A 10,426-nucleotide genomic window follows, 5' to 3' on the forward strand; every position below is an offset into this window, starting at 1 on the left:
TGTTCGCTCCGGAAGATGGTGTATCAACGTTGGCTCAGCTTCTTTCTCAACATGTTCTACACGTAAAAAGGGAAATGCTATAAATTGATATTTATATTTTAGATTAGGCTATTTCATACTCTGGCTAGTAATAGCACTAGGTACTCCCTAATGTCCCCCCCCCCCTCAATTCTACTGCCGCCGCTTAACCCTCCTTTGAGGGGGCACCCGAGTTGCCGCTCTTCAGAGCCTTCAAGGGCCGGCGCCCAACCCGGCCGTCCTGGTCCTTTCGGATCCACATGTACTTCTTCTTGAGCCGACCGGTGGCCATGAAGACCTCGGGCATTCCACTGACTTCACCCTTGTTGGCAAGGGGTCCGTCGTGGAACACGCCGCCGGTAGCCCGGATCTTGGCCGGGAGCGACTTCCACAAGTCGACAGCACGAGCAATGTCGTCCTCGGACATGCCGTGGCGGTTGGGCTCCAGAGGAACGTTCATGGCCTAGAGATAGATGTCAGTGATGGTCAGGGAACGGGCGGAGTTGGAGTATGTACCTCGATTTCGGCCAACTTGGCATGTCTCTCGACATGGCGCTCCAATCCGCCATTGCGGTTCACGATGGTCGCCTTGCAGATGGGACATTCCTTAGAACCGCGGAAGAGACGAAGCTTGATTCGGGGAGACGTTCCGGCACCCTGGGGGGATAAAGGAGCCGGGTCAGATGAAGATGAAGAGGGGGCAATGGGAGCCGAAGGTTGTGATTTGCGCTTGATAATAATGCGAGCCATTGTGATGATGTTTGCTTATAGTGATTGTTGTTAATGATTGTTCTGAGGATATCAAGAATTCAGATGATAACGATGGCGCTGTGGATGTTTGCGAATGATGTTTGCAAAGCAGATGATGGCAAGATGTGAAGACTGAAGAGAATAATTTGGAAAGTTTGGTTCTCCTAGAAATGGTTATTATTCTTGTGGGCGTTTGCTGGTTCAGGCGGGCGTTTGCAAGTGAGCCTTGGGAATTGTCAGTTCGCCAGTTGTTGCCAGCTGGCAGGCAGTGACAGAACCCATCCGACTTGGGGGATTGCGGGACACTGGACGATATTTAATCGAGCCCCCTCAGATCATGTTAATTTCTGCAGCCAGAGAACAAGATAAGTTACCTAGGATCGGAACATGGTAGATAATGCTACGCTCATGCGTGAGTTTCATTGCCAACGTACACCTAAATACCAAAATATTCCCCTTACTTCTTGCGTCGAGTTTACCTTGAAGTTTACCACATAAATGGCGCCTCGGATTGGGAATTGGAATAGCAGTCTTGAATCGACATCATCCGAGAAACCGTGGTCTTGAATTATTTCATCCAGCCAGCAGAAACAAAGAGCACCTTCCCTGGTTCTTTCCATAGCAGTAAAGAGTCACTGAGGTCCCTCAAATTTGCGTTCTTGCCACCAAAACCAATCTGTAAATTCACACGCTGCCCCACTCCTTCCCTATTTATTCCAACACCCTCGTCACTCCACACCGGATCATCAACTTGATCTTCCCACCAGTTCGTCTTCAATCACTCTTCGAGCCTTTCAAAATGGCCGAATCCAAATCAAGCACCGAAAGCGAAATCCCCGGCTTGAGAGCCGATGCTCACGCAACATCTTTCGATCATGTCACCTCTCTCGAGCAATTCGGCCGCAAGTGGTATGCTTCTGGCGTTGAGGCTGGAAAGGAGAAACAGCTCGAAAAACAGGAGAATCTACTCGAAGAAAAGGAGAGTCTACTACAAGAAAAGGGTATGGAAATTGAAAGGAATGAGAAGGAAATTCAGATTCTCAAAACAGCTGCCGTGTTCGGACGTAAGTCGCGAGCCCTATGGCTATCAAGCCTGCTAATTTCATACTTAGGAGACACTCTGACATACGCCGCTAATGCTATGTGTTCAATCCGCACCGCAAGTCAGAATTTGAATTCGCGCCTTACTGTCGACGAACGCGAGTATATTCAACGTGTCGCGAAGGAGATTTCATCCCGCAGAGATGAATGCACTACCAGGATTGACAGCGCTGCCCAAGAGTCCAAGAAGCGATCCCACGAGACCCAAGCATCCGATGGTAGCATCAGCAGCAAGCACAGCAAGAACCACTGAAACAGATTCCATTTTCACAAAGACCACAGGCTCTCAGAAGGATGTGAGGATGAATGGGATGTAGCGTGACGGAGTTTTGGGCTGGGTACCTTTTCGATGAAAGGGCGAATGTCGTGAAAGATTTCGGGACTTATCATGGGAAAGTGGGATGATAGTGGCAATCCTTTAACACCTCAATAAAAATACTTGATCAGGTACTCACAATGATGATGCTGTGCAAGGTGACTGGAGTCTATTCATTTCTAACCAATAGCAATAACGAGAGTGTGGTTTGTTACTTGTTGCCTTTCAGTATTCCATATTCATCTTGCAATCATTTTCACCTACCGTACAAAGAAACATCATTCTCAGTACTTCGGTGTCTTGGTACACGAAAAAGATCACAGCTCACCATCCTCCCAATCAGACTCGGAATCATCAACCTCCACATAATCCTGCAGTCTCTCCTTGAGCTCCTCAACACTAATCTCACCATCAACCTCAGAAGGATGCTCGCCCCTTCTATGAGGAGGAATAGGAATAGTCTTAGGAACGTGAATAACACCATTCTTACCAACAGCATCGTTGAACCCAATAACATTATGCCCATTCAGCACAATGGTAGTCCAGCTCTTGAAAGTGTGTACATCAACACCAACGCCCCTCTCCAGCAGCGTGGGCAGCTCAATGTGGAAGTCACCTCCATGACCAAGACCCTTCTTGTTGAGAGTCTGCTTCTCATCGCTGTAGTAGATCTCGTCACTGTACAACGTGATGTTGGGCACGATCTGGTACTTGAGCAGCGCGCGGAGGTACTTCTTGCCAGTCTCGGTGTTGAAGAGGAAGGCGTTGGCGCGCGGGCCGAGACGTGACCAGGCTTCGTTTGATGGAGCAAAGACTGTGCTGCCGATCATGGGGACGTTGTGGATGTACTTGACAAACTCGGTCTTTTCGTAGGCGAGAAGCAGTGTTGAGAATTGGGCGGGGAAAAGGCTGATTTCTTTGCCGATGTAGGGAGGAGGGACGAGAATTCTGTTGACGGCGTGGATGATGCCGTTCTTGGTTTTCTGGGTATGGTCAGTCGCGGATATAGCATTTCAAGATAAATGAGTATACTCACAAAGTTGACAGCAATGACCTTGCTGTAAAGATTGACGCGCACGCCAGAAAATCCAACACTTGTTCGGAGACGCTGAGGCTTGTCGCCTAGAAGTTTCTCCTTGAGAGTGGTAGGAACAGTATGGGTAAAGAGAATTCTCGAAGCGGGATACTCGCCAATGCCGAGATGGTAGTTGAGAACATCCTGGACAAACTCATCGCTGGGCTTGTGCTTGTGGTCATCGGGGATATGCTCAAATGCCTCGTCGGTGGGTACAAAAAGGGTGTAATTCTTATCAGTGCTGTTTAGCAGCTTTCCAAAGCTTTCGTGTTCCTGGACGAGCTTGAAGAACTTCTTTGTGTAGTTGCTCTTAGCAATGAGTTCGTATGTGGTGTGGTCTGTGAAATCGCCACCGGTTCTACCAAAAATGGAAATGGGTTCATCGCTGCTAGGCGCATCTTTGTCGACGAAATCGTGGAAGAAAGCATCTTCGTCTTGAAGCTTGTTGTGGATGGCGGAAGAGATCTCGGTGGAGAGTTGGTCGGTCGCCTCATCAAGAGACTTGCGGAGACGTTTTGGAATGTCCTCTAGAGTTTCCTTGACATCATCTTTGAAGTCATTAAAGATATTGAGGGAATCTGGGAGGACGAAAGCCGAAGTGGCCGTGGCCAGAGTGAGAGTCAAAAGAGACCTCATTTTGGATGATAGTATCGACTATCAATTAGAAATGAAGAGGTTGAGAGAAGGAAGACAAAGGGTTCAACCAGGGTCAGATGAAGATATGTATAAGGCAGTTGGTGTGCTTCTGTCAATGATGCCCAGACTTTATGAGATCCAAAATCCAACGTTGGACTGGGTGAGATGATGGGTCGATATGACGCTGGCACAGTGCAACGAGTGTTGGCGTCATCAGGAAACCTACCCCGCATTATGAGGGTGACAAAGAAGAGTGCGACGCTTCATATAAGCTTTAAGGCTTAATATGTCTGTCTTATTCTTTCACTCCAAGTCCGGCTTCTTCGGGTCTGACGTGAGGCACTGAGTAACGCGTGTCGGCTTATCAACCGTGAGCTAAGGAATTGTACGCGTATACCGTGACCGCCAATCAATAACCGCGTATATTTGGCATGTCTAGGTTCAAATACGGGATATACGACAGTTGGAGCAGAAAAATAGGATTCAGAGTCCGAAGGACCCAATAGGATGAGTTCCTGTATTGCCGTTAGTCTGAGATAAGTCACTATGTGTGACACCAGATTAGCCTGACAGCATCTTAATCAGGCTCTATCTAGTTCCAGTAAAACAACATCAGTGGACTCAAAGCTAGCACACCTGTGGCTTGACTCACATCAGACGCGATTTGCATTTGTCGACAGACCTCTACACCACGCTCTAACTACCAGCTACGTTCTCTTGATCGGCCTTGCCAGCATCATCAACTGGTTCCAAGTTTCCCTTGGAAGGCCCCATCACACAAATCCCCTCTCGAGAGAATCGGCTTCCATGCACAGGACAATCGAAACTCTTCTCAGTCGTATTCCAGCAGACAACACCCTTCATATGCGGACATAAAGCGCTGTACTGTTTAATATTTCCCTCTTCGTCCTTGTACACCGCGATGGGCTTTGATCCAACCTTTTAGGAATTAGCTTATGCTCAGCGAAAAGGTAGTTCAAGATTGTTCTTACCTTGTTCAAAACACCACCCATCCCGCGACCCAGATCCTCAATATCGGCAAGGTCAGATTCCAAAAACCTCTTGTACTGCGCATTGATCTGCAAGTCGTGCGATATCATGCTGGGCAGTGACTTTAACACAGAAGCAATGCGCTTGGGAGAGTAAACCGCAGCCCATGGATTCTCAACTCCGTCAATCTCATCTGCAATCAATCTACCAGCCAACACTCCAGCTGTCAAACCGTCGCCGGAATCACCCGTGATGATGTAGATGTGGTCGTTGCCCTGGTTCTTGCCAACAAACTGCATAAAGTCCACTGGCTCAAATATCTGCCCACTCCAACGATAGTCAACAGAGCCAACCTGCGAAAAACGCTCGCGAGTCCACGTCTCCAGCTCTTGAAACTCAGTAGTGGTGTCTTCCTGGCCAACCTTGTGATCACAGCCTCCAACGACGATATAATCGTTTTCATCGTCGCAGGCTGTCAAGCGGATGTATTTGTACTCGTCAGCCTGGTCATAAAGGAGACAGTCCTCAATCGAGCCCTTGGGTACTCTGGCTGCGATACAGTACGTTCGCATAAACTCCATCTGTGCGATGACACTCAATTTCTGCAGAGGAACACAAGTGGCTTCGACGGCGTCGTTGCACCTGACCGAATTGCCATCTGAGGTCTGTACAATGACGGACTTGTTGCCGATTCCCAAAATCTCGATACCCTTTTCTTCGACCGACATGACTCGTGTTTGGTCGAAACAGCGGAAGTCAGGCTGTGACTTGAGCCATTTGAGGACTCCGTTGAGATACTTTGTTGGGTGAAAGGTAGCTTGGTCTTTGATTACGAGTCCTCCTCGCTGGTTGACGGCTCCATCCCATCCGCGAATCGTTAGTGTTTCCTAGCAAATGGTCAGCACTCGCCCGACTGGAACAAAGGGCTATGAAAAGCAGAACTGCAATGTTTATTACTCACATCAAATCTAGAATCGATACCAAACTTTCTTTGCGCTGCCTCTTCCTTTCTCAATTCTTTCATCTCATCTTCGTGCTCTTTTTCTTGAGTAGAGTACTGAGACACTTCGTATGCCGGTAACTTGCGATATTCGCAGTCAATGCCAAGCAGGTTTGAAATTTCGCCAACACGATCTCGTCCCCAAGCGTGACTTTCTGCGGCAGCCTTGGCACCTGCATCACCGTGCTTCTTTGCAATCTCGACATAGCCATCATCCAAGTCGTTGGTCAAATGTCCGCTGGTGCGACCGGTTTCTCCGGATAGAACCTGGCGGGCTTCGAGAAGGACGACTTTGCGGCCTCGGCTTACGAGTTCGTATGCGGTGGATATTCCTCCTATACCGCCACCGATAACACACACATCGGTTTCGATATCCTGGCTCAGTTTTGTGAACAAAGGTCTGTTGGACACAGGATCTTGATGGACCCAGACCGCGTCGGTTGCGCCCGAGGTATGGAAGAACTGTTGTGACTTTGAAGAGGCCATTGTAGGTAGGTCGATAAGCTACATAACAAGAATAGCTAGACTCTGTAGAGAGGGCGACTTGGGCGTCCCGAAGCACTCTATATCAGTCGAGACAGCGGATGGTGTCTATGACCAGTACAAGATGCATGTTTTGCGGAAAACAGAATGATTGGCAAGATCTCATGTCATTTTCAAGGAGAATACAGATTAAAGTGCGTCAGCATAATGAGGTTCACATCACAAAGTCGTCATTCATTGCACCGCATTCCCAGCGATTGTGAGACGTCCGGAACAGTTGGTCCTTTTATGCAAAGGGATAACCAATTATACCAGAGATCGATGCAGCTGTCATCCTTGGCGCTGGTATAGACGTCACAATGATGGATGATATGTTACACAAAAACACCATCTACAGAACTGCAGTTCAACATTGTTCAATAATCACGTCAATTCGGGCATCGTAGCCAATTGTTTATTTGACTGGAATCATGCAATTAAATAAATTTAAAGGTCATTATTTATCAAGCCTTCTTCTCTCCTCCCATGTTCTCCTGGACAGTTCCTCCAATGCTTCCCTCTGTAGTGAATTGTTTGCCAATCGCACCATCCTTGGCAAGGGGGCCTCCAATCTTTTGCGCAGTGCCTCCAATTGCTCCTTGCTCTATACGTGACTCTCATTAATAACGTCTCAATCATCAAAGGGGATCTGCCTACCTGTGAATTGTTTACCAACAGTTCCCTGCTCGTCCATGGCCTTGGGGACGGTGCCAGTCAGGTTGGTGGTGGGCTTGTCCATGATGTTGGTGATGGATAAATATGGATAGATTACTTGTTTGATGTAGTGAGATGTGTGGGATAAGATATTGAAGAGTAAATAAGAAAATGATTGTTGTTTTATAGTTGGTGGCGACACATCTATGATCGCATCACTATACAGTCGTGATATCATTCATGAGCTGGGACTACAAACGCGGTTTAATGGGCTGAAGCCACCCGCACAGATCGACCAAGATCAAGATGACCAATGCGAGAGTTAAATCATTTTAGCAAGGCGACAAAGGCAATCTCGCTCCCAGTGTTTTACGTTTTGTTCTACGCGGAACGCATTCGTTTAACTGGATGTCAACTATTCCCTTATTATTACCGTACCGGCTAAGCAACTGACTCATAGGCTTAGCATCTAAACCTGACTTCTAATTGACTGTACCGGCTGTCAACTCTAATTTTATTCCATAGACTTGTCACCATTCAATTAGCAGTTTCAATATTTGGAAGTACAATCGGATCTATACCAGTCACAGTCGTTGCTGTTCTACAATGGACGACCCTCCCTTCATTTCACCAGGCCTCTCACTCCAACGAGCCGAGGTAGGCGATGTACCCCACATCCAATCCATCATCAATGAAGCCTACGCGAAATACATTCCACGGATGAACAAACCCCCAGCCCCAATGACGACAGACAACGGATCCCTTCTCGCGTCGCCAGACCATTCAATCTTCGTCCTCCGGTCAATCAACAAAGAAATAGTCGGCGCGCTAATCCTATACCACGGAGACAACACGGATGAGGTGCAGATTGACAACGTCGTCGTTGACTCACAAGCCCAAGGCCGCGGATACGGCAAAGTGTTAATGCGTTACGCGGAAGACTTTGCGAAATGCCGCAGGCGCATCGCCCTCATACTGTACACAAACGTGGTTATGGTGGAGAATTTGGCTTTGTATCCCAAGATGGGCTTTGTAGAGACTGAGAGACGGACAGAGGAAGGATTTGAACGTGTGTATTTTCGTAAAGAGCTATTGTAAACACTGGTATCATATTTCTTCAAGTCTATTGTGTATATGCGGTCGCTCTATTTGTCGCATTATGTACGGCGTTTAGTAGGTTGTGTCGTAGTGCGCCATGTTGCGCTCTCAATTACGCGCATCTCGTAACCTCTCGAAACTAAAGTTCCACACTTCAGCCCTTCTAGGTCCATCAGAGGACTCCACAAGTCCAACGTGCTGCATCACGCTCGGATCAAGCGCCCACTTGGTCAGCCCATGGTCGCGCGCAAAGTCTTCCATGATCATGTCGCCCGGAAACTGGTACGGTGGCTCGCGTAGAAAGTCCTGTAGAGCCTGCAAGTGGTGGTTTGGAAACACAAGACCCTGCGCGCAACATCCGTAGCGTGGCATCTCGCGCACCGTGTGTGACGGCGTAAAGAGGCGGTGCAACGAGATGCGCCCCGTCACAAAGGCTAGCGCGAGACAGGCAGGGATCCAGAGACCGAGGAGTAATGCGACTGTTTGCGCAAAGTCCTTGGACGCAAAGGACCCTGCGTGGCGACGGCGACGACAGCGCAGAGCGAGGAGGAGACACCCAATAAGGCCTGTATAACCCAGAACCACGACTTTTAGGTAGTCGAGGACCTCCTCGTTGTTCCAGCCCATCAAGATCTCAGAGTAGAACAAACGCAGATACATCCAATCATGATGCGCATCCGTTGCGTGCTGCTCAACCTCCATCACGCCCTTCTTGAAGCGCCTGAACCAGTCTGGCGCGGCTATTATGTCGTCCTCAATGAGGGCAAAGTAGGTCGGGTCTCGGTCTCGGCAGGCTTCGAAGAGAACGGAGTGGTCTAGGCGGATATTCTCGACCCGGTCGTCGCTGCGCCCCATTCCGCGGATGTCGTGCTGGAGGACTGTATAGTCGAGGTCTGGTACGGCTTTCGCTGCGAAGCTGTCGTTGGAGTAAATGAGTACATCGTCCGCAAGCCCAAACAGCCAATCTTTTCCGTAGGCAAAGTGCTTCGTGGGATCTTTGTCGGCGAGCAGTACCACAATGTGGACCTGATTGCGCTCATTCGGGGTCAGGGTGTCGACCAGGCTGCCGACCGTGTGCGCGAGAAAGGCGGACGAGGTGCGATTGATGCTGGGGATTCCGATGCAGAGAAACTCGTTCTCGACCTGGATCTCGGTGCGCTGTTTATGCTTGACGGGGTATATTTCGCGTTCGAGGTACTCGTCGACCTGGGCTTCGCGGGCAGCGGAGAAGCGACGGTTGAAGGCGATGCGGCTCTTGTAGAAGAAGGATGAGGGGTCATCGTAGCCGTTTCGGTAGCTCCATAGCAGAGCGATGAACCATATCAGCCAGAAGCCAATGTTTGCGTGAGAAGGTCGCATGACTTCATTGCTGGTTCGAATTGAGGAGAGTTGAAGAAAAAAAAGAGAGGAGAAAGAGACGCATTCAGCTGTCAAAAAAGACAGCCCACCCGCGTATGTGCCTTACCTAGGTCCTAGTCTAGGCTAGGAGGCTTAGGGGTCGAAAATACGGCAGGATGGCCTTGGCTCTCCGCTGACGTACCACGCACTTAAGGGCATTAGCAAGGCTGAGCTTGCTGAACTCAGTGCCTTCTCCGTTAAAATCCAATTCGCCGACCCGCTATATGTAAAGAACTGTTTGGTTTAATTGGTGCGGCCCCATAATCTCCGGATCCTACACGCTAAGCCTTACCATGTGATTGGCTAGTCTACCCCACGTGCTGAGCCTACGTCTGATTGAGATGAAGACGGAAGGTGCCCCTGTGAACAAGAGCAAATTCTAGGGTAGACAATTTATTAATGGCTCTCGATGGCTTTGTAGCTTGGCGACAACGATGTTTGGTGATGTATACTCTGTAACGAGTCAATCATTATAGAATTAATTATATTTTATTAGCTATTAGGATAATACTGTGTTGTTTGGGACCGTTCATTGTTGATGAATACCGACGTTAATGATGTTAGCTGGTATCTTGAGCAGTGACCAAGATAACGCTACGATGTCAAGCAAGTTACCAAGGATTGAGATTGTTTAACAAGAGAAGCAAACCAATAACAAGTTAATTCAGCAATTATTACTATTATAAAAGTACTGTGAATCCTGCGTCTCTGTATGAGTATTGTTTCTCTCTTCCATAGACGGCACGTGATAATCGAGGTACCTGAAGTTTGTGTTAACGTTACCGTTAGCGATAAAGTGTTACCATTAGAGATCCTTACCAACAGTGACCACAAACATATTGTCTAGAAACTGACTCTGACCAAAGTT

General features: G+C 48.4%; 7 protein-coding genes across 7 annotated transcripts; 2 read left to right on the forward strand and 5 right to left on the reverse strand.

Moving 5' to 3' along the window:
• Positions 1-184: 184 nt before the first annotated feature.
• On the reverse strand, positions 185-768 carry FPSE_05521 (uncharacterized protein; the record flags this gene model as incomplete). The annotated part of the gene is made up of 2 exons (XM_009258639.1): positions 185-481; positions 535-768. The coding sequence occupies 2 exons, from the start codon at positions 766-768 to the stop codon at positions 185-187; spliced, it is 531 nt and encodes a 176-aa protein (XP_009256914.1).
• Positions 769-1,567: 799 nt separating this feature from the next.
• Positions 1,568-2,122, forward strand: FPSE_05520 (uncharacterized protein; the record flags this gene model as incomplete). The annotated part of the gene is made up of 2 exons (XM_009258638.1): positions 1,568-1,832; positions 1,881-2,122. 2 exons carry the CDS (start codon positions 1,568-1,570, stop codon positions 2,120-2,122), a joined length of 507 nt encoding a protein of 168 aa, XP_009256913.1.
• Positions 2,123-2,502: 380 nt separating this feature from the next.
• On the reverse strand, positions 2,503-3,896 carry FPSE_05519 (uncharacterized protein; the record flags this gene model as incomplete). Its single annotated transcript, XM_009258637.1, has 2 exons — positions 2,503-3,168; positions 3,222-3,896. The coding sequence occupies 2 exons, from the start codon at positions 3,894-3,896 to the stop codon at positions 2,503-2,505; spliced, it is 1,341 nt and encodes a 446-aa protein (XP_009256912.1).
• Positions 3,897-4,592: 696 nt separating this feature from the next.
• FPSE_05518 (uncharacterized protein) lies at positions 4,593-6,372 on the reverse strand (the record flags this gene model as incomplete). The annotated part of the gene is made up of 3 exons (XM_009258636.1): positions 4,593-4,835; positions 4,889-5,773; positions 5,848-6,372. 3 exons carry the CDS (start codon positions 6,370-6,372, stop codon positions 4,593-4,595), a joined length of 1,653 nt encoding a protein of 550 aa, XP_009256911.1.
• A 500-nt stretch (positions 6,373-6,872) lies between these two features.
• FPSE_05517 (uncharacterized protein) lies at positions 6,873-7,147 on the reverse strand (the record flags this gene model as incomplete). Its single annotated transcript, XM_009258635.1, has 2 exons — positions 6,873-7,012; positions 7,066-7,147. The coding sequence occupies 2 exons, from the start codon at positions 7,145-7,147 to the stop codon at positions 6,873-6,875; spliced, it is 222 nt and encodes a 73-aa protein (XP_009256910.1).
• Positions 7,148-7,668: 521 nt separating this feature from the next.
• On the forward strand, positions 7,669-8,160 carry FPSE_05516 (uncharacterized protein; the record flags this gene model as incomplete). Its single annotated transcript, XM_009258634.1, has 1 exon — positions 7,669-8,160. The coding sequence occupies one exon, from the start codon at positions 7,669-7,671 to the stop codon at positions 8,158-8,160; it is 492 nt and encodes a 163-aa protein (XP_009256909.1).
• A 108-nt stretch (positions 8,161-8,268) lies between these two features.
• On the reverse strand, positions 8,269-9,519 carry FPSE_05515 (uncharacterized protein; the record flags this gene model as incomplete). Its single annotated transcript, XM_009258633.1, has 1 exon — positions 8,269-9,519. The coding sequence occupies one exon, from the start codon at positions 9,517-9,519 to the stop codon at positions 8,269-8,271; it is 1,251 nt and encodes a 416-aa protein (XP_009256908.1).
• Positions 9,520-10,426: the final 907 nt, after the last annotated feature.

The sequence above is a fragment of the Fusarium pseudograminearum genome, chromosome 2 (genome assembly GCF_000303195.2).
Source record: "Fusarium pseudograminearum CS3096 chromosome 2, whole genome shotgun sequence".
NCBI classification, from domain to species: Eukaryota; Fungi; Ascomycota; class Sordariomycetes; order Hypocreales; family Nectriaceae; genus Fusarium; species Fusarium pseudograminearum.